General features: G+C 38.5%; 1 protein-coding gene across 2 annotated transcripts in view; it reads left to right on the top strand.

Annotated features, from left to right (window-relative positions):
* The window catches only part of LOC113139966 (discs large homolog 1-like protein), an 83,295-nt gene that overhangs the window by 47,614 nt on the left and 11,298 nt on the right, over positions 1–24,383 (top strand). For both annotated transcript variants that reach the window (XM_026323623.1, XM_026323624.1), the window contains 10 exons: positions 1,289–1,339; positions 2,797–2,921; positions 3,518–3,687; positions 3,867–4,003; positions 4,655–4,799; positions 6,104–6,236; positions 8,161–8,317; positions 8,966–9,068; positions 19,521–19,635; positions 23,215–23,397. In XM_026323623.1, coding sequence (XP_026179408.1) covers positions 1,289–1,339; positions 2,797–2,921; positions 3,518–3,687; positions 3,867–4,003; positions 4,655–4,799; positions 6,104–6,236; positions 8,161–8,317; positions 8,966–9,068; positions 19,521–19,635; positions 23,215–23,397 — 1,319 coding nt within the window. The remainder of the gene's footprint in view (positions 1–1,288; positions 1,340–2,796; positions 2,922–3,517; positions 3,688–3,866; positions 4,004–4,654; positions 4,800–6,103; positions 6,237–8,160; positions 8,318–8,965; positions 9,069–19,520; positions 19,636–23,214; positions 23,398–24,383) is intronic.

Raw genomic sequence — 24,383 nt, 5'->3', positions numbered from 1 at the left:
TATTTACAGCTCTTTGATGGGCTTCTTGTAGAAATGTGCAGTAATTTGAATATTACTAACCAGTAAAAGTGCACAATAATGTTAGTAGTGTCCTGATCTGAGACAGAAAGCTTTAGAATTAGATGGATCCAGATGTCATTTTACTGTTTGCCAGCTGCCACTGAGACTCAGTGTCTGTTGTTATTAGATAAGTTTATTATGTAATTACTGTGGAATTACTCCCAGCTGAACTGCCTGGATTGAAACACAGCTAGAGAAAGATTTCTCTCACAGATTTTACTTAACATTTCGCAGATATAGTGATTAACTGTTATTCACTTCAAAATAAATGCATTATTGCTTGCAGACACAGTATGTAAATAATTTTAATATACCATGAGAGATGCATTATGCAGTCTGTCCCTAAGAAGCATTGGCTATAACTTTGATAATTGTTAAACTAATTAAACATTACGTAAGCTTTTGTCCTAAATTTGCATATTTTATGTTTATTGTAAATGTTTGAAATGATAGTAATTCAAAATCTAAACTAATCTGACACAGATTACAGCCAAGGGGATTACATGGGCCACTGGGATGTCACTCGACCACTGTGGTCTGCTCAGATCAGATTTAATTTAGCGTGTTTTTCATTCAGCAGACATTATTAGAGTTTATGGTATAGGTAGGCTGTGTGTGCGCGCATGTGCATGTGCGTGCGTGTGCGCGTGCGTGTATGTGCGTGTGAGTGTGTGTGTGTGTGTGTGTGTGAGTGTGTGCACTGCAATTGGCTCCCTGACAGCTCATGAACAATGGTTTTAAATATGACATCAGAGATATCATCATCACACATTATCTGTGTAATCTCTGGGATTCATGCATCATTCAGAAAAAACAATCAAACACGCAATTTCAGTTTTTGATCATGCAGATATTTGTTGCTATTTGTACTGACTGATGAGTGAATTAATGATCAGACAAACAGCACAGAAACAGGAATACAACAAACAACAACAACATTTACTATAATAGAAAAGCAATAAATTCTGACATTCGAGAAGCTGAAAATAATACATTTTTGATATTTGTCCTTAAAGATGCAATTAAGTGATGAACATATTAACAAAATAGTTGCTAATGTAGGTTATTTTGTTTGATAAATTGATTAATCAACTAATTGCTGCAGGACAACACAGAAATTATTAACATCAGGAGAATTAGCATTTTTGTATCCACTGAGGGAAGACAGCCTTCAGTATTTACTCTCAGTTGACACACTTTTCTTTCTTTTTCTCTGTCTCTCTCACAGGTCAATGGAACAGAAGCAGACTATGAGTATGAGGAAATCACACTGGAGCGGGTAAAAACCTACCTACAATCTGAACACACCAGATTGTAGGCCAGAACGCATGTGGGCTTTTTACACACAATTTATATGTAGTGGGTTACATCAGTCCCAGTGGCAGTGACGTAACCATCTACTGTTTGTCCTTGCTGAACTCTTCTCTGTAATCACACTGAAGACATAATTCTTCCAGAAATTAATCCAAGTACTTGTCTATTTTAAACTAGAAGAAAATTGCACCTTTGCTGAAACAAACATACTAACAAATGGTGAAGGATGTGAAAAGACAACATATAGAAAACGACGCAAAAAACACAAATGAATGTGCTATAAAGATGATATTTGCATTTATTACACCAGTAGATTATTTTCACATTTAAAGAAGTCTTTTTTTTTTAGATTCTTAAAAAAAATCACTGGAAATAAAAAACTGAGTTTGAAACTTGAGTTTTACTCAACAGTGACTTGTTATATGACTGTACAGAAATAAAATCCTTTGAATTCAAGGCATAAAATACCTGAGTTTGTTTGAATAGATTTTAGTCATAAAAATATATTCTGCTCTCTGCTGGCTATTTTAGTCTTTAGCTGGCTTTTTTTCTCCTTTTTATCGTTCTGCTTTTCTTTCTATCAGTCCCATCCTCTCTATTTGTTGTCCATCCTTCCCTATTTTCTTCCCCTCCTCCTCTTCTCTTCCTCTCTCATTATATTCCCCTTTCTCTCATCCCAAGGCTGTCTTTTCGGCTCCCTCTCTCTCCCTTTATTCTCCTGTGACCTGGTTCTGTCTGCTTGGCTGGATTTGCTTTAAAGACACCGTGGACATACACGCAAACACAGGCACAGACATTACACTAGCTTTATACAATGACAGAGTGCAAGGAAGTGAGAGAAAATGATGCAGAGCAGTGGCTCTCATCAGGTAATGTCTTCAATTTGCAGATGTGAATTATTATGTGTCATTTGGTAATAAGTGAAAACATAAGTGAACAGGCCTGTTCACGTAAAAAATTTGTTTGGTAAGAAGTGAAAATTGGGGTATTATTCAATGTAGTTCTGCAATGAATGACATTTATTTAATAGTATTTATTAGTTGCTTCTTGGTGCTGAGTGAGATTGGAAGAGTCAGTATAATAGATGAAATGACACAATGAAGAGGGATTTTGGCATCTGAATTCCTAATATAATGAATTATAAAGTTATTACTGTGGGGTTATGGACTTCTTATATAACCCATCTAACTGTGCCTCGGTGATTTTTCCATTACTCATATCTACATTTACTTATTACTACAAAGCATCTTAAACATAAGTGTCATACTGTGTAAAAACAAACATTTTCGTACAGTAATCACTTTGTTGTCATTATACATATATAACTTTAATTTTCTGGTGTCACAAGTTATCTATAGTAAACAATTCACAGATTAGGTTTATTTTTTTAAAACCACAATCTTTGTCTCTCTGTATGCGCAGGGTAATTCAGGCCTGGGGTTCAGTATCGCAGGAGGGACTGATAATCCCCATATCGGAGAGGACCCATCCATCTTCATCACTAAGATTATACCTGGAGGGGCTGCAGCCCAGAATGGACGACTCAGGTACAAATACACTTGTTTGTGTAAACTGCGAGGATGAATTATTGACTTACATTATTTACCACTCAATTATTTAAATTATTTACTCATACCAAAAGTTGCCCTGTGTAATTCTGACCTCAGTCTTTTTGGGATCAGCTTTGTTTCTAGATGGGAGGCACATCCTCACAATAATAGTGTGAATACAAGTACACAATACCATTTCTTTAAACTATATACTTGTATTCAAAATCTAGTACCACACATTATTGTTTTTAAAGCTATGATTTATAATTTTCCTTGTTCAGAATAAAGGTCACATGTGCATATGGTGTCACACTTGTGCTGTCTCAAATGCAGTTTTTATTGTTTCACCACAGGGTTTGAATTTCTATCTTTTAGCTCTTTTTCCTTTTTTTTCATTGATCCTTAAATGGAAAGTAGCTGAATAATATAAGTCATACAACTAAAAGAACCTTGTTTCTATGACTTAGACTTCCCCTGTAACAGATACAAGTCTCCCATGTCTAGTTTGGGAAGGTGATAATTTTGTTTTTTCACCATTTATACAGTATCTTCATGCCAATAACATATTAATGGTGTGAGATTTTTCTCTGAAGGGTGAATGACTGCATTGTGCGGGTGAATGAGACAGACGTCAGGGAAGTGACCCACAGCGGGGCTGTGGAGGCGCTGAAAGAGGCAGGAGGTCTGGTCAGGCTGTGTATACGACGCAGGAGGAGCCTCACCGAGAGAACCATGGATATTAAGCTGGTCAAAGGACCCAAAGGTGAAAAATATAATTGTGTAGAAGGTACAGCAGAACATATTGTAAAGTCAGGAAGTAGTATTTTTTGGTTGAAAAATTGCAGTACTGCAGGAAATAAAACTCTCTATCATTAAGATCAGCCTCAGGTAACCCAAAGGTTTCTCCCTGTAATGTGACCACCTGTTGATGTTCTCTCTTAGGTTTAGGATTCAGTATAGCGGGTGGAGTTGGAAACCAACATGTCTCAGGTGACAACAGTATCTATGTGACTAAAATCATCGAGGGAGGAGCTGCACACAAAGATGGACGGCTACAGATAGGGGACAAACTTGTAGCTGTAAGAACCACATATTTATATATACATAATATTTATATTTATGTTTTATTCTTCTCACTTTTTCTACATTACACTTGATGTTATCATGGTAATTAGCCTCAAATAGATTAGAAATATCCCCTATTGTCATTATTAGCATCAAATACTGCATGCCAAAAATTGCTTTTGAATTTACATCATAAATATCTCTTAGTAACATCAAATACAAAATGAATCACCCTTATTAGAGCCAGATGTATGATTATTTAGCACTAATAGTATCAGGATGACTTGTCTTTGTTCATGTTTGAGAGCTGAGCAAAAAAATGGCCTGTCATCTCCATTATGTTGTGTTTTAAAACTAAATGAGGTAAGATGAGGTCATAGTTTTACTTTCAGCCCTACATCCAAGCCTGTTAAAAGGTGATTAAACACAGCAGCACAGCAAAATTAACAAACAAACAAAAAAGCCAGATCATTAGAGCTTCTCCATTAATTCACTGTCCAGTAGCCAATTTTAATACAGTGATGTGTGGAGACAATCTCAAAACTGCATTCACATTATATGTTTTTGCTGCACATTAGTGCACATTGATGTTGCCTTTATCTGTGCATTTACATGTCTCTGCATTCTTTTACACTAATACATTATTTATCTTCATGGATCTCCAGGTAAATGGCACCTGTTTGGAGGACGTAACTCATGAGGAGGCAGTGGCGGCTCTGAAATCGACTCCTGATGTTGTTTACCTTCGTGTGGCCAAACACACCTCGCTTTTTATCAATGACAACTTCCCTCCTCCTGATGTCACTAATTGTGAGTACACACCAGACAGGGGTCAGTACAATACTTAACTATGACATAACTGAACCTGGCATCTTCCACACTGTGTAGGCTCTCACTTTTCATCACAAGATTCAAAACATTTCAGTTAAACAGTAGTCCGGTGAAAGTAGCACACATCAGTGCAACTGAGAGGTTGAAGCTTTGGGGCCAGATGGTGTTGAACTGCAAAGAACAGTAAGGAGTAAAGCTGTTTGCTGTTTCGCTTAGAATGGGTCTGTAAGAATGCTCTCATTCACCCTTAAGCAAAGACTGTCAGTAAAACAGCAACAGCACAATAAGTTTGACCCACCTGTTAGAAGTGCAAGAGAAAGACAAGACCAGAAAGTTTGACAATCAGCTGTAGCTATCACAAGGCTCCACATGTTGCATCAGCATAGACAGAAGATCAGAGGGTGAAGGGTGCAGACTGCTGCTTTTCCACTTTTCCATAACTGTGAAACCAATTACAATAACTACTCTCAGTGGCCTGGTTAAGACTGTGTCATCAATTTTCCTGTCAGTGCTGTAGACCACATGGGACTCCTAAAGTAGCCCAGAGTATAGAGCCATGAAATCTTACTACTCCATGTTAGACAGTAAATATTTACTATTGGTTGTCACTAAAAAATGACAACATTTACCTGAGATGGTTACATGGAGGATGTAGGCCAGTCCATAAGAGAACAAACCTGTGGCTCAAGGAGACACCTGTTTCTTCTGTGTTTTCCCCATATGTCCCTCAGAATTCAAATAGACAATCCAGACAGATGATGAGTATCCAAATACTGCACAAGATTTGAAGCTAAATATGCAGCTATATTATGAAACATATGTAATATGTTTGAGGAAACAGGTAATGTGTTCATGTATTGTCCATTCTGACAGTTGCAGTGTTTTCAAACCAGTTTATGTTGGTTAGAAAAATGATTTATTGTTTAAAAAGATATTCTACAATGATCCCATTCCACAGACCATTTTAAATTTGTTATATAACAGTCTGATAATCAGACTGGATAAATTTGGTCCACTGGATTACAGCCACTTGTCACTGCTCCAAATCAGCATATTACCAAACAACATGTCATTCTCACCATTTCTGAACCTACCACATTAGCAAACAGTACATATAACACCACCGTATTACAGTCCACCCTGCTGTGGAATAATATGTTATCAGTGGAACCATAAAGGAAGAACATGACAGTACCCATTTAGCATTTCAAATGGTATCAGTGAGGTAAAATAAGATGTGTGTGTGTGTGTGTGTGTGTGTGTGTGTGTGTGTGTTCCTCCAGCATACTCCCCACATCAAGACAACCATGTAAGTCCCTACATGAGTGGCAGTCAGTCTGTAAGCCCTGCACCACTGACCACACCCAGATACTCACCACTACCCAGGGCCGCAACTGGATATGACGACCTACCCAGGTGAGACCTCACATGATCACAGAAACACATGGACAGTACAAACAAAGGAAGGGTGTTTGTGATTGTCATTTGAAGCATTTTTTTTTTCTGACTCATGTGGGTTTATTATTACTGAGGAATGTTGAATATATGGAAATCTTCTAAGACCAGTTAGGTATAAAAAAATGTTTTAGGCTGATTTTGTTAATATCACATCTTAAAGAATGTCTGTCACTTCTCAAAGCAAATTTTCTTATTCAAGAAAAATTCTGAATTTAGTGATGACATTAAGGAAATTTGGTAAGAATTTGTAACATGTTATCTTGTCTATAGGGTTCTTTGTTCCTATAGTGCTCATCTCATGGTTCCCTCTGAGAGATTTAGTGGCCAATAAAGTGGTTCTTGGTACCATTTTGGGACCCTTGTACTTCTCTGCCTGATTTGCTGCTGTGCCTATACAGTGTGTGTGTGTGTGTGTATGTGTGTGTGTGTGTGTGTGTGTGTGTGTGTGTGTGAGGGTGTGTGTGTGCGTGTGTTTGTGTTTGTGTTTGTGTATGGGTATGTGTATGTTTGTGCGTGTGTCTTTGGCAGTATAATGCAGATACCAGTGTGACTTTTGTCTACTCAGGTCAAATATGTATACGCACACGCACACATGCAGATACACTCGCAGTGATGCTCTTCTGCCTTTAATCCATTTTAATGGACAGATTACAGCCTACCACAGAACGCGTCACTCGACTTGCATCACCGTGGTTACCAGAATATGTCGTCATAAACCTTTGGGCCAATCAGTGTGCTTTGATTATAATAAATCTGATAAGCTTCAGACTGACCGCAGACTGGTCATTTTGATGCGTCTCTTTTCTGTGATGCTTTTCGTTCTCTGTGTTTGTATCTGCCCCTCAGTCTCAACCTGTGACTAGTTTGTCCTGCATATAGAAGATTATGTGTTTCATTAAATGTCCATAATGTTTGTGTAATTTTTTCGAACAACTGATTTCAGGTGTAAGACACTTATTAATTTGAGCTTTAGAACTTAAATATCTGTTAAAGCCGTTTACCAATCAAATGCCAGTGAGATCTTTTTCTGGAATGTAATATCTCTATAGTGGCTTAATGATTGTAACTAATAGTGGAAACACTGGATTTTTATGCCATTGACAAAGAAACTATATATATTTTTTTAATTTGTCATGTCTGGCTGATGTTCTAGCTGATATTCAGCTTGTTATCTGCCCCTGTTCTGATCCTGTGAATTGTGTCACAGCCCTAGTTAGAACCATTTCAGTCAATTGAAAGTTAATTTTGCAAAAGCTAATATTTATATGCATAAGTAAATAGCCTCATAACTCACTAACGTGAGTATTTACAGATGCCCTGTAAATACTTCGGAATTGATTCTATGCTGATCATGACTGTTTTCATCCAAACTTGTAGGTGATGAGGACATGATGGTCCAGTGTTGGTCACAGAGCAAGAAGGAGCAGCTTTTGGTCTTAAATATATATTTTAATTTTCTACATAAGCTCCTGTTTACTATCATTGCTCAAAGACATTCAAATCATGCTAAACTGTGAAAGAATCAAACCAATAATACATATTAACAGAGTCAGAACTGTGTGTTCAGGACAGAGTACAGTAACTACGTTGGTGCAATAGAACTAAGACAATGCAATACTGACATCTGCTGGTCATCCTGGAGAATGAGTTCAATGTTACACTTGCTTCCCTGCTACTATTTATCATTTATGTGGGTTTGTATGAAAGATTTTATACTTTCAGAAACCAGTTGAATATACATATTAGTCTATTAGTCTAACTGCTAAATCTTTTTTTTTTTTTACTTTATAGTTAGGTTGTCCATGTTAAATACTTCTTTAGATAATTAATCATAATTCTTTACCCTGAAGAAGTGTCTTTGTTTGATTTGTATTTCTTCCAGAGAACCCAGGAGGGTGGTGCTCCAGCGGGGGTCTACAGGCCTCGGTTTTAACATTGTTGGAGGGGAGGATGGAGAGGGCATCTTCATCTCTTTCATTCTTGCTGGAGGCCCAGCTGATCTTTGTGGGGAGCTAAGAAAGGGAGACCGCATCCTCTCGGTATGAGCCAAAACCTAATACTTTTACTGCACACAGCTGTACAACACCGCTACTGTCAGCATTAATATTATTAAGTCCAATTCTGCTGTTATTACTGTATAGATTATACAGGCGTATCAAGGGAGCCATTGTATTAGTTTAAAGTCCTCTAGGGCCTCTGTGTTGTGCATCTATCTGTCCTTGTACATTATTGATGTGGTGTCATACAGTTCAGGATAACAGTGACATTTTTGCTGATGCTAAACATTTTGAACTTGATCTAATGTATATTGGCATTCTTTCACAATGTCTACAACAGGCCTGAATTTAAAAAGAACTTTCCGACAGATGCTATGTTTTGTTAAAGGTGTATTGTGTGGTGCAGAAATATGGCTTTAATTTTCTTCAGACAGGATGTCGTTCTCAGACTGCAGAGAACAAGACATTCCCTGCAGAATAACTGTGACTCTATTTTGTATTGTGTATTCACGTGTGCAAGTACTACTGTAGTAGAAATGATTTTATGCATAAAATAAACCTTTAAAAGTACACACATTTGTGAGTTAGTGACCCACTAAGAAATACAGTACTGCATTCTTAATGACATGTTTACCTCAAGTTACATTTATTGCTATTGATCTGGTATGACATCTAATCTTCTGTGTGCAGGTGAATGGGGTGGACCTGTCCAGTGCAACACATGAGCAGGCAGCAGCAGCTCTGAAGAACGCAGGACAGACCGTTACCATAGTAGCACAGTACAGACCAGAGGGTGAGTACTGCAGATAAACATCACATTTCCATTTCTTGCATGCACAGATGAGTGCACAAGAAAACCTTAATGGAATAGCTTGAAAGAAGAAAAACATTACCCCTAAATATGTCAAATGGCTTTTGTGCTGATTGGCAAGGTGAGAAAAGTGGGTGTATTGATAAAGACAAAAAGACACAAAGGTTGATGAATTTTTTCTAATACATGATGATGTTGATCTACCACTGCTCTTCTTTTGTCTTGTAATTTTTGGCAGTAGAGTAGTAGAATATAGTACATGCAGCAATCAGTAAATTTATGCCCCCTACAGTACAATGTGTGGAATAGATAAAAAAATAATTTAGAAGTGGTACAGTAGCTAAAAAATAAGATGTGCCATTTGTGTTCAAAGAAAATAATAACAATAATAACTAAAATGCCATTTTAGATGGAAAGCAGTGATGATGTATTAACATGTATTGGCCTTTTTAATGAAGTTGCTGTGTTCACTAGCACTTAACCCTGAACTGAACCATCACAATTAACTTAATCCCAACTCTTACACCAAACATTAACTCATTAACCAAACATTAAACCAAACTTTAACCCACAACTAGTTAATATATCCTTACTGATTAAACTGAAATTGGTGCTCACAGAGATAGAAATACAAGCACACACAGAAACAGAGTGAGGTTTCCCAACAAGTACCATCCTGGATGGTAGTCTACTGAGAGTGATTAAGAAGGCTGTAACCTAGGTAACCAGATTATAACTGCTGATTGGCTTAGCTAATGGGATGTTGTTATGGTGGAGCACCTGATTATAGCACATACATCAACCCACACACACTCATGCACATGGTAAAACAACATCAGGCTCCCTGAGACCCTGATTCACTTCAGAATTGTGTTGGTCTTTTCCTGGTATCTACAGTAACACCTACAGTTAAAATGTGGAGGCAGCTTATAAATGCACTGGTGGAAAATACTTTAGCAGATGTGCACAGGGCTGGAACATACTAAGGGAAACACAAAAGAAGATTTGGCCAGATTAGCACCTTAAAACCTTAAAAATGCTGCATAGTAATCAGACTTTAAGTAAATGCATATTGAGGAAGTTTTCCTAGCCCTGATATCCCGTCACACCATATGCAGCTCATATGTAAGGGAGCAAAATACATTAGGATGTGGAAAGGACTGTCAGAACATAATGAAGTTCCCCAGCAGCTATTGTATGCAAATGTATTAGAAGCTTCTGAAAATAACATGGGAATAGAGTCCAGATATCATCATGAAACACATGGATTATGAATTCTGATGGTTTTAAATAGAGAATCTTTTACTTCCATAATGATGCAGAGTTTAAATTGATATTTCCCAAAGAAGGAAATATCAGCCTGTTGGAATACCAATTTTCTCTGTACAAATACATTTATCTATGATTTATCTATGGTAACAGAGATTGATAGACATAAAGTTCCTTGTGCAATTACTTTCAAATATTGTAAATATTTTTTTTTGATATTTAAATATAACTTTTAAGGTGCAAAGAGAACAATTTAAGATGGCTACCCATACTTTTTACTACAGGTCACTGAGAAATTGGTTGTTCCATGTTTAGAGTGGGTATCTGTGGGTCATTAAAAGATGCAAAAAAAAAAAAAAGATGTTATACTCTTGATCTTAAGAATAATTGTAAGCATAGAAGAGGTGGACCTCAGTGCAGAGATTTACAATGTCAAATAGGAAATGTCATTGATACTGGAGTCAGAGATAAGATATCTGCCCAGATAGTACACAAAGTTATTGTTCTCCATACACACCCACACGCAGGATCATTTTTATTTGATAATTGTTGATTGCAAAACATGCCATTTCTGTTTTTCTGAGAAAGCATCCAGCTGTCCTTTAAGAACTGTGACAAAACAAAAACAAAATCCTTTTACTAACAAAAGAATCCTAAAGTTATACAAAGCATATCTGGGATAAGCATGACTTTGTAAAATTTATACACAGGTGAATTATGGGGCTACCACTTTTGATGGCAGAGATATTTCATATGTGTTTTGCTGCCTGCTCCAGTGTGACATCAGATCAGCACCATGGATAGCGACCTGAGATTTTTAAAAGCTCTTAACGCAGAGTAAAAAAAAAAAAGATGTGTCAAAGGGATTAAAAGTCCACACAAACAAGCTAATCCTGCAGTATAATCCATATCTATGCTACTGATCCTTATGTTTTTCTGCAGTGCAAATTGTTTGGAAAGTACTAAACATACAGTATGGATCAATGACACAGAGATACCTAGCAGAACCGCGAACTGGACTATAAGATTGTCACTATAGGATTTGGGCTATAGGATTGTTACAGTTCATGGTCAGCGCCTTAAGTTCCTAAACTAATAAGGAGTTCCATATTAAATATCTAAATATCCAAAGATCCATACATTTGGACTCTTTTGGAAGCTGCCCTTCTCTACACAGGAGCCACCATGCAGTGATCAGAATATTTGGTTATATTTATTTAAGTCAAAAAGCTGCTGTCCTTTTGCCTCTTGCAGATATTTAAACAAAGATCATACTGGACTGTTGGTTTGGCTTAGTCCTGCTCTACCATGGCATTGTATGTGTTATACTGGGATCCATACAGTGAATACTAACAGCAGGTGTTCCAGCTGGCCTTAGTAAAAGCCCACTGACACCTGAAGCTTGATTTTAATGTGCAAAGGTGTTCCTGCTTGTGTTTAGTGTTTCCAGTGTTTAGTGATTTTCTTCACATGGAAGCCTTAAAATAGATACTATAAGATATGTCTGTGTGTGTGTGTGTGTGTGTGTGTCTGTCTGTCTGTCTATGTCGTGACTCTCCCACAGTCCCAATTAGTGACTGTTGAGTGAACTTTATATCAAACCTTCTGTCCTCACTCGGCTTTGGTCAGCACTGTGTGTGTGTGTGCGTGTGTGTGTGTGTGTGTGTCCATCTGAGGTCTGTGTTTGTCATCCCGCCCTGTGGTGATAGCATACGGTGATCAGCAGTGCTCCCTCACACACACTTCCTGCCAAGTGTCCCACTCACTGTCTCTGTATACAGGTATCCTCCTGTTATGTATATGAAATAGAGTACCCACTGAAATTGTGTGTGTGTGTGTGTGTGTGTGTTGTCACAGACATAGACACAGTTGATTTATGCTGATGCAGCAGAAATAGATCTGTGTTTATTTGAAGTACAGCAGATGGAGAATGTTTGTCTGTGAGAGGTCAATAATATCTCACATCATGTTTGATGCTATTTTAAGAAGATGTTGTTTATCAGACCAGTGATTACATGTGTTTGTCCTACTATGCATTTGGCCCAAGGCTGTTGTCTTCCCAAACAGTTTCATCAAAAATTTGGAATTTTTGTAAGATTGCATTTGGTAGGGAATAAAATTAAATTGCATTATGTTACATTGAAAACAAATGATAAGCACATTGTTATTTATATTTTTAAAAAAAATAGAACTATATAGTTGATGCCATACTTGTTGCTTGGCTCTGTGAGGTAAGGAGATATGAATAAGGAAAATGGATCCCTTCCAAATTTTATTTCACTGAAAGGACCCATGATAATCCCTTTCCTATTTGCAGCCATGACAAGTTTTACTTTCTAGCTCTGAACATGTAGTGGAGATCACAGCATAGTGAAAGCAAAGTTCTTATAGAGGAAGATGCAGTAATAAAACATGACAAGACAAAGGAAACATAGCACAAAGTACTTAGAGCACTCAACAGATTTACAATGGCTCTCCTGACCAAAATGAATTAAAGATCCAGCAACATCTTCATTGTTATTCTGGGCATTATTCTTTCTTGTCAAAACTTGGTGGCTACATTACCCACAATGTTACAGGGTATGCTAGTGGTGGTTAATGTGGCCCTCAGTCTCGAGCCTCAAGCAGCGATGAGGAGCAGCATCAGACATTTATTATATTTATATACAGCTCATTCTAGCACCACAAAAGCCTTTATACAATTTTCACATATTCAGTAATACTCTTCAAGACATGCAAATAGGTTTTAAGATATAGAATCATGGGTTTCCCTTTAAAGCTAGTAGTGGTCACATGGCACAGTTACAGGATGATCGTACATTTTAGAGTGTAGGGACAGGAAACATTAACCACCATAAGCTACTGGTCAAACCAGACTAAGTTAGGTTGTGCAGTAGCAGCAAAGTCCCTGAGTGTATAGAATTGAATAAGGGTGTGTTTTTTTGTAATAATAATTTTGATTTGTAAAACATGGTGGTACATGGTAGTCTCACAGTCTCACTTTAGAACCACAAACCTTGGATAGAAGATAAAACCATGACTAAATTAACAAAGTAGATCAAAATTACATAAAAGAATAAAGGATAAAATAAAATAATTTAAACCACTAAACATTTTTCACCCAGCAAAGAATCCTAACTACATGCCCCTCAGGTTAATTTGTAGCTGAAAGGTCGATGCTTCAATTCTCAATTGTCCAATAAAGCTAGTGATTGTGACATTCATGAAACTGTTTAGGTGCTCATTAAAACACCAAAAAGTTGTAGTATTGAACATTAAGTGTGATCTCCTCCCATGCCCTAAGTTTCTGTAAGTAATGCCTGAGGATTGGCAGCAGTATTAGTCACTGGGATTACACACAACTGCCAAACACATGCTTTACACACACGCACATGCCTTACACACACACACACACAATTACACATGACAAATACAGAGGCGGTGTGTGTCTACAGTAAGACTGAGGTGATGCAGAGAGGATTATCTTCATTTCTGTCAGCCTGCTTATTATAGTTCAGTGTGTGAGAGTGTTTGTGCACCAGTTATTATTACAGTAAGTACAAGATTAACAGCAGCATCTCTGGGCTTTCGTCACAAATTGTGAAAACGTAATCTGCTGAGAACATACAGTAGGCTGCTTTCCTTCTTTTCCTACATCACGCTGTTCTTTCTGTTTTTGATGTTTCCTTCCTCTTCCCTTGTCGATTGCCTTCCTTTCCACCTGTCAGCTCCCCCTCTCCTCCCCTGTGTTACTGGTATCTGTGTTAATGGTCTGACTCACTGCTCACAAAGTGTGATTTGGGGGTTTGAGGCATCATTTGTAATGGGAAGATGGCTGATTTGAGATTTGCAGCATGTCACCATATCAGTGTCTTGCTGAGGCTTTTATTAGCTAACAAAGATGAACCAAATTGTTCAATTCTATGGCTTAAGCTGATTTCTCTATATGAAAATAAGCCACTTATGTCTTTGATTGTTTTCTTTTCTTTCTGTTGGTCTCTTCTCTCTTTTGATCTTTCCTGCAATCTGATCAGTTAATCAATACCAGTATAGGTTGCTGCACAGTATCGTATCAATTATATATGAGCTTCTTCCAGCACCACTATTTTTAGAGCTATTGATTCTTGCACACTTATAAAACAGGCTTGCTAGGGGATTGATTATTTTTTAGAATTTAACTGATCAGACAAAAGACAAACACAAGACGGAAGTGTCAAATATTTTGAATTGTGCATTGTACACATTCCTGTTTGCAAGTCTTCTTCTCTACTTTTGAAGAGCATGAATGTACCATCAATCCATTCATTCATTATCTACACATTTCATCCTGTACAAGGTTGTGGGATTGATGTACCATACATACATGTATTTAATCCTGTTAGTTATTGTCAGGCAGGTTTTACATAAACAAGAATCAGAGGCCAGAGGAAAGGGTGATGCAAAAGGAAAATACTGGTGCAATGCACACAACCTAACTGCCCATCTCCAGTGGTTTTCTGGTGGATAGCATTGAAACTGAACAATGCAGAAAAGGTCTCTGCCAGCTGCTGAATGGAGAAACAATGCTCCTCTAGAGAGAGGAGAGGAGAGGAGAGGAGAGGAGAGGAGAGGAGAGGAGAGGAGAGGAGAGGAGAGGTAAAGGAGGGATGGAGGGAATATGAGCCCCAGAGCCATTAGTCTCTGTCATCAACCCTCCCCCATCTCTTCCTCTCTGTTTCCGCTACTCCTCCTCTCTTCTCCCTTGTCCATCTTGCCCTCTGTTACTGCATGGCTTGCTTTCTCCTCCTATCTCTCTTTCTGTGTCTCTGTAGCGATCTATTCCTCTGAATCTAATAATGCTGTACTAAGGTGCTGTGTGTGGAAATTAACAGATGCTGATCATGTGAAACTTCATATCCGCTGACTTCAATGTGTGGACTCTGTGGAGTTAAATTCACTGACAAAGACAGGCAAACAGAAGTACCTATTTCTTTTTAGCGTAGCTTATCAATGCAACCTGCTGATTTTGACTTTAACATAATGTTTAAATAAGTCACATTTTTACAAAAAATGCTGGTGCTTCTCCAAAATGTGTGGGTTTTGTGGCATGTAGACAAATTCCCTGGGCCAAAGTAGGGCAGGAGAGCCTGGCATCAACTGGGCTTCCTGCATGAGTGACCTGAGGAAACTGTGTGTGTGTGTGTGTGTGGGTGTGTGTGGGTGTGTGTATCTCTCTCCACCCTACAGCAAGCTGCTGTCAAAGAGGGGGAGGAGCAAGCGAACACACCAGAGAACAAGAGATACCGAGAGAGCAGAGTGTAGTGGAGAAAGAGTTAGCATCTGTTGTTTCTGTGGCAGCTGAGCAGCATTTTTACACACACACATATTTCCTCCCTGCTACACACAGTACTGCATACCTATACAGACGTCCTTCCACACACACACACTCACATGCTGAATTCAGTGTGGAACAGACGTTAGATTTTTTCCATCATCTCGCTCTCTTTCACACAGCTCCTCTCTCACTCTGACTCTAAGCTTTAGACCCACTTGCACGCACACAGACAGTCATCTGAAAGCCACCAAGCCGGCATTATATCGCGTGGACGTTGAGGCTGCCTGTGTGCCAGCAGAATGTGAGTACAGCTGAACAGGAGTTGGAAGAGACGGACTTAAACTAATTTACTTGGTAACATCTTGCCTCTACATTTTAACCCTTAGCACTGTCTTTAGTTAGGAGACTTTGGGTGATAGTTAACTCATATTGGACTACAAACCACAGACCTGTTCTGGTGACTCTGTGATGCTTTAACACTGTCTTATCTCTCTAATGGGATGCAGCATTAACACGGTGACTCCTACGCTGTCTTTGGTTCAATGCCTCCCACAGTGTCAGAAATGATCAGTGATTTAAAAGCATTGGTGATGTTTTTATAAATGTCTGTTTTTTATGTTTTCTCGTCCACTGGCTGAAGTGAATTACTCTGCTACTTTTGCTGTGATGCTTCTTGAAAACAAAAATGATGAAGACAGTAAAAATAGTTAGAAATCAGGAGGTGAGCAGAGCTGCAGCTTTGTCATTGCTGCTTTGTTTTTCTCTTCAGGACTCAATAACACTATTATCTTAGCTGCCACATGGTCGTTGTTCTGTAGATCACAGAGAGGAACACTATGGCTCTGTTGGTCTGCAGTATGTCTTTGTTTCCAGTATTTTAGCACCACCTCAGATTTATAAAACTCTATTTTAGTGTCAGATGTGATTTTGAAGTAATACATCCAGGCTCTATCAAAGTCATTGATCTATTTCCTGCCCTTCACCTCTTTTCACTCTTTACCTTCTCTGTGCTTACCATCCCTTTCTGTTTCACTGTCGCTCTTGCTTTTAATTCTATAATGCTAAAATTTTTAATTTGCTAAATGCTCATGATGTGAAAGTTCATATCTGTTCATTTTGATGCGTCTGATCATTCTGTGGCAAGGTCTGTGCAGTGAAACATGCAGAAATAGAAGCATTAATCCATCAATTTATAATGGATTAGAGCTGAGATTGAAAATGCCAGGATGAGGTCAGCAGTGAAAATACTAAGGTTAAAGAAAGAAATTACATTTTCAGCAAAAGTTCACTTTGTTTTCCTATCAACATGGAAATATTGCAGGCAGATATTGTGGTACCATGATATTAACCCTAAGTAAACTTAATTCATACTGTCTGCGTAAACACAGCAATACTGGACACAGCATGATTGACATGCCCAGATTTGAGCTGTTTTAGTACAGTTTAGTTGTTTGCGTCTCTGAGCATCAGTGTGTCAGAATAATAAATGCTTTGAGGGAAATAAGAGCTGAGATCTGGGTGTTGTAGACTGTTTTTTGACCAGACTGTTTTTATGTACTCAGGCCAGTAAACAGGGAAAGGAAAACAAAAGGAGAAAAAGAGGAAAAATCAGGAAACATTGCAGGTTCCAGATCAGCGTGTGTGTTCCTGTGTGTGCGTGCATGAGTGCATGACTGTGTGCACCTTGAGCATGATTGAATTACTCAGGGTTAATTAGATTTTGTAGTCCATGGTAATGGTTCAGACACACACACAGGGACATCCTTCAGAAGGGACTTTTCAGGCTTATTGCCAGCGGTGTTGTCATCCGTGTGTCAGATCAGAGGTTTCTGGGAAGCTGTGCAGGGTTAAGAAGACTAGACGACAGTCTAAGCTGCTGTATTTTCAGCCACTCTGAATCAAAAATACCATGATTTACTCTTCATCTGTTGATGAACTATCGGGCAGCATGGTGGCTGAGTGGTTACCACTGTTGCCTCACAGCAAGAGGGTCTTGGATTCACCCAGCCTTTCTGTGTGGAGTTTGCATGTTCTCCCTGTGCTTGTGTGGGTTCTCTCCAGGTACTCTGGTTTCCTCCCACAGTCCAAAAACATGTATGTCAGGTTGATTGGTGACTCTAAATTGCCCATAGGAGTGAGTGTGAGTGTGTGAGGTTGTTTGTCTCTATGTGGCCCTGTGATGGACTGGGGACCTGTCCAGGGTGGACCCCTGCCTTTCACCCAGAGAGAGCTGGGATAGGCTCCAGCAGATCCCTGGGAACCTGGTTAAAGAATAAGCGGGTATAGAAAATGGATGGATGGATGAAAGAAAACTATCATCCTAAAAGCACTGAATGTGCAGTGCAGAACACAATATGTAATTTGTTTTTCCACTTTGTGCATTTGCGTAAATAATGTACATTTATAATTAAAGAGGCACAATGACATTTATATAGCCACTTGAAAAAATGGGTCAGAAACTAAAGTGTTTTTTCTGCATGTAGCAGTAGGATATGAAAGCGCAGGGCTGAGTGTATGAGCAAATCATTGCACTTTGCATTGATTGGCCAACTGGTTGTTCTCTACAGTTTACTACTTGTCATTCAAGTGAGATGGGGATACAGTTGTTTCTGGCAATTAAACTACAAGTGCTGTTTGAAAATTCATTGTATTTGTATACAACATCAGCACAAACATTTGTGACAATGGCATTTCCACAGCTGTAAAATGCAGATGCTGTAGAGAATTGCTTGCCATGACACTTGTGTCCGGTGCAGACTCACCTGTTTGCCACCTAGAGCACAAGATGTAGGTAGCTGATGTCAGATGTGTCGGACGTGTCAGGCTGCCATGTACATCAGCACTGATCTGAGGGACATGGGAAGGAAAGAAGGAAGGACGATTTAAAGACACTGTGCTGTCTTTTTTAATAAGTTGAGGGGAGGTTCTTTGCCTAGAAGAGATTAAGAATGGGCAAGTCATCGTTATGTAGCTTAGAAGTGACTTAACTAGATTCGTGAAAAACGTGGCAGGAAAATGAATGAATGAAGTGAAGCTGAAAAGCAGTTCACTCTGATTATTAAGACACTGAAAGGGTTTTGTTATTTCCATCAGAACTGCAGGATATAATTATCTATAATTATCTTAATAAATACATTATTTTGTATGCATGAATTGATTTAACCTGCATGAATTGATTTAGAAATACAAATTTTTAGGTATTGAAGCAATGCTTGTGAGACACTGTCTCAGTCAGACTATCTTAGTGTGTTTTTTTTTATTCTTTGTGTGTTGATGTTATTAACATGGATGGCTTCTGATGTAACAGGAGTTAATATTCAGATCAAACAGACTATTAAATTATGGCCGTAGAGGATCTGTTGACAGCTCAAAGGGTGTATCTGCATGTCGTGTGTTTGTGTGTCTGTGTGTGCATTGGGAGTTGTGCGTATCTGAAGGGGTAATCCTACACAATACATCCTACAAGAAAATCCCTTCTGCACTTGAACATGGAAAATGAATTTCTTTCACTTTGACACTTTTCAAAATGCATGTTGTAAGAAATGTGGTTAACCTAGTGCATAAAACTTCACCGCCCATAAATCTGTTCTTGTTCATGCTTTGATCCACATCCTGTAATGTGGTTTCTGAACTGAGCAATGGTGACTGAAGTGTGAACTCACTCACTCAGCATCTGCTAATGTGGAGTAACAGGTAGCTTGTAAAAGCAGCTCAAATTAGAATCTCAGTAAATATTTAAATAGAAGAATTAAGGATTATTTTTAAGGGAAATGTGTATGAAAACAGAAAAGGTAAGACCTATTGTTTACTTTCTCCTGGGTCTAACGATGTTTGTGTGTCACTGTGTGCAGAGTACGTTCGTTTCGAGGCAAAGATCCATGACCTGAGGGAGCAGATGATGACCAGCAGTGTCAGTTCCAGCTCCACGTCGCTCCGCTCCACACAGAAACGCACACTTTACGTCAGGTAAAATACACAGATATTGTATACTGCACACACACACACACACACACACACACAGAGCAGACAGAGGTGACTGATGGTGGAGTGTCCTTCAGTGTGACACAACTATTATAAGGCCTTATCTCAGCTGTCTGCTGTATGTTTTGTACGTGTGAGATGCTGAATTCAAAGGTATCACATCTTCAATCTCAGTTAGATTGTCTGGCAAATACTGTCTCACATTCACAGAAAACACATTCATCGCCTGTCAACTCTTTCTCGATTTCTCTGTGTTTGTGCCCTTCTGTCCAAGTGTCATGCTTGTCCATCCGTGTCCTGCTTGTTCAGTCTTCACTGAATGCACTCTTTATTTTCCTCTGCAGAGAAGCAGTTTCAGTCCTAAATCAGCTACAGTCCTAAGATCCTTTCTTCACATGAATCGCAGTATTAGAAATATTGATTCAACACTAGGTTGCTGGGTCCACATAAGTCACATTGACTTTCTTGGAGGATCAATAATGTGGAAAATAAAGACATGAATAGCAGCTCTAATGGTAGCACTAACGTTTGAGTATGTTAGTTTAGCTTTAAAGCTACAAGGAAGTGTTTTTTCAGGCTGTATTAGCTGAGATACAGATGAAAACATGTCATATAGCAAATATCAGTCATGATCTGTCATTTGCATTTATATTTTCATGTTTCCATCATACCTGTCCAGGGTGTACCCCTGCCTTTCACCCAAATAGAGATAGGATAGGCTCCAGCAGATCCCCATGACCCTAATTAGGAATAAGCAGGTATAGATAATGGATGGATGGATGTTTCCATCATTGTAGGCTTGCTTCACTATCACATAGACTAATTGGGTAATAGTTAATTCTGAATGTCCTCTCAGGAGAAACATAATCTCAAGGGTTCAAGAACTTGAACAATTTTAATGCATGTCTTGAACAGAAAAGCTTCTTAAGGAGTTAAGGAGTAAGAGATTTAAATTAAGTCCTTAGATCCTGTATTTTGTTTTCAAGTTACTTCTTACCAAAAAAAAAAAACCTGCATGCAAAGAACATGCCATGCAAGTGGCCTAGAAGAAAGAGACTGCAGCACCTGGGAGAGTCATCTTGAACTACAAACATTCTGTCACATTCAGGCTGACTCACACAGCAAGAGCAGAGCAGAGCGTGTTCAAAGAGCTAAAGGCCAAAGGTCACTTTATGATCAACAAGTGATCTGATTGACTGGTTATCTGCTTTGACTAAGAAGCAAGGTGATTACTTGACTTAAATATCTGACTACAATAAAGTTTTTTTTTCATTAAGTGCATTAATGTCACTGCCAGTGGATCAGTGTTTATAAAAAAGGGAGATATGATGGATGGACCCATCCCTTGAGCCACAATGCAAGTGTGCCTGAAAACACATCAAATTCAAACCTGCAGAAACAGGTAAAACTCAGAATGCACTAAACGAATATGATGTGATCAGGGCACTGCACACCACTGTATAATCAAGTAAATTTCCAGTCCAGATCTTTTCAGTATGTAGAATAATGTAGTGACCCTCCACAAACCCACATAATAAATCATCATGACATGACAAGTTCCCGTCTCTGCTTAGTGCTTATAAATGACCAATCAGCATTCAAATATTTTAAAGCAAGTCTGAAACTGGCAGCTGATTGGTCATTTTGAGGCTGTTGGCGTCTGACAGATTTGGGGTGTCTGGTGCTCTGGGCTGCTGTGTGACATGCAGTGTGTGTGTTTGTTTGTGTGTGTAGAGTATGCATGTGTGTTATGCGTAAGACAGAATGACATTTCCTCTGAGAAGGTCACTGAAGAAAGGTGACGTACAGTATGGTTGTCCTTTGTTGGAAAGGTGTGTGTGTGTGTCCTCTAGTGTTCTCTCCTCTCATCTCGTCATTTTACATTTACATCATTTTGTTTCAATTTTACATACACTGTACTACAAAATAAAAAACACAATACAAAGTCCCATCTGCATTTAAACCACATAGTATATGTTTTGATTCTCAGTAGAAATATAGTATTGTTTGTATTAAAATTTCAATATTTTCAATAAGTTTTTTATATGCCTATTTTTTTGTTTCTGTCTTAACCTCCAAAATAAAGCTCATGTATGCAGTATTACTATATGAATATTCAGTGAAAGGTTACTACAGCATAGTTTGGGGAATAGACTACTGCTTGTGCAAGCACAGCATTAATATTATATTTGATTTTCCACAGCACTCACAAAATGTGACTGTGTATTTATGTTACACAGTGCTGTAGTAATTAGATTTCGTAGCTTCCCATAGGAATTAAAATGACTGTCATACTGAGAACAGGTAACTGATTTCAGGTTACATTTACATAGCTGTGCCCTTAATTACATAGTACTTTTAGTGAGGATGGTATAATTTTTACTATAATTTACACTTTCTTCAGTAACCATGAACTCTATATAATGGTAACAATATGATAGAAAGGTTATGTATAAACTCACATCTGATATGTGCCTTTTTCTGTATGTGTCTGTGGACGTGCTAATGTAAACATAGTCCTGCACTTTCTTTATACAAACATTTATAGGAACTCCATTTGATGTTTCCCATTACTACCTGCTAATGCATGAGTCCAGATCTGCCCACGGTATTTTACGGTTGATTGTGAAGAGGTTCCAGTCAATTCCAATTAATCAGCGCCATCCTGACCAGTGCAGGGATCTCAGCTGGACCTCATGAGATCACATTCCCATTAGACTACATGTTTACACCTGTTAAACCGTCATTAACACGCTTGTCCAGTCCAGTCTAACGCAAACCATCACATTTCAGTAGCCAGCTACAGTAAATGTGTCCTGTGTACAAGTCTTTCTTTTATTATTTTGAATCGAACATCAATAAAACAGAAAGTACTGTGTTTTTTGTACAAAAATATCAGGTTTTCTCACATTTGATTTTTTCTCTTTCACTCTCGGTTTCTCCTTCTCTGTCGCTGTTCTGTTTTATTGATGAAGGCAGTAGGGACTTTAGGGGATGCCGGTTATTTCAGCTCTAGTTCCTTCGCATGCACACACGCACACACACACAATGTTGCTGGCCTACTTTACCAGGTCTTTTCCCTCTGGATGAGGTTGGAACTCTGTGGTCACAGAGACAGAACAACATTCAGAGACACGCAGGAACAAAAACACACAAACAGAAGTGTACAGTTGCATACACATGTACACATGCAAGCACACCTAGAAAAGGTCATAAATGAATAGTTCCGAAGAGCAGTCAGCTGTTTTAGATCATTTTTACTACAGCTAGTTATTCTCCGTCTTTTGTCCATTTATTTTATTTTTAAGTGATTATTATTATTAGTTGTTGTTAGGTGTGCAAGTAATTGAAATGTAAAAGAAAGCTAGCAGGAATTCTGATAAATATTTTTCTAAGTTAGAATGAATGTATGGGAAATATTTTGATATTTCTTACTATAAAGTATGTTTGTGTGGTTTCAGATTTAGGATGGTGCATTTCTTCATCAGTGTCACTAAAAATGAATGACTAATCTGTCATTCTCTGTGTCATAGCTGTTTTTTTTTTTTCTGTGTCCCACTGCAGAGCTTTGTTTGACTATGATGGAAGCGCAACAGATCTGAGCACACCCAATCAAGCCCTGCCGTTTCATTTCGGGGATATCCTCCACGTGAGCAGTGCTGGCGAAGAGGAGTGGTGGCCCGCGCGTCACCTCAGCCCCCCGCCCCCCAACTGCCCCGAAGTTGGGGTCATTCCCAGTCGCAGGAGGTCAGAGTTGAATGGGGTTGCAGATGGGAGTGGGCAGTTAATTTCATTGATTTTCATTTCATTAAATAAAGTGAAGCCTGCAGGCTAGTTCTGGCCCAGTTCCCATCACTAATTTCAAATTGCATTACGAAGGGATCTCTTAATAACCATTAGAAGAAGAATGTGTTTCGGTAAACAAATGGGCACCTGGCTTAAAAACGTTATTCTTTAACATAATCATGTACCATTCCCCACTGGGCCTTGTGTTAAAAAATGTTTTGTCACAGAAAATATTTGACTTTGTCTTTAAAATACATTTCTGACATTTAATACCATTTAGAATTGATCTAAATTACAACCTAAACACTGCATGCTGCAATCAAACCACTGGAGCAAACAGTAGATTTGCAGCTCTGGTGTACACCCCACAGTCGTTATTACTATGTAGGATCTGCTGGATGTGAAGTTGTGGTGGAAATAGAGTGATATTCTTTCCGTTCACCTCTCTGTCGCCCCCTTTTTCCCACGTGGACAGTGTGACAGACAGATGTTGATAGGTTTCTGAGGTGGGAGATTTAGACCAGGTATTGTTATTGTCTGTGACACGGAGGGAGGTGATGAGCTGATGGCAGAGGGCTTTGGAGCATGATGGAGTGGAAGGCAGGAAAGTGTTAAAATAACAGAAAAGAGGGATTAGAGGTAACAGGGATGAGTGGGAGTGAGCTAAAGGAAGATCCAAAGGATAGTCATAGAAATTATCACACAGATTTACACTGCAGTATATTTAGACCAGGGTGTTAGAACTGAGGCTGGGTGAGATGATCTGAAGTGCATAGTGGGTAATAGAATAAATCACTTCATGAGGTTTCAAAATAAGAACTATTATACACCCACAGGAGGTTTAGGGTTATAGGAGACAATAAGATATTATAATATACTTTTATGTTGAATTATGGATTATTAAAGGGAGGTGTAATTTGATTTTAATGTTGTACCCCCAACTCCTT

This window comes from Mastacembelus armatus, chromosome 4 (genome assembly GCF_900324485.2).
Source record: "Mastacembelus armatus chromosome 4, fMasArm1.2, whole genome shotgun sequence".
Classification (NCBI taxonomy): domain Eukaryota; kingdom Metazoa; phylum Chordata; class Actinopteri; order Synbranchiformes; family Mastacembelidae; genus Mastacembelus; species Mastacembelus armatus.
This window is presented reverse-complemented; position numbering and strand designations above follow the sequence as displayed.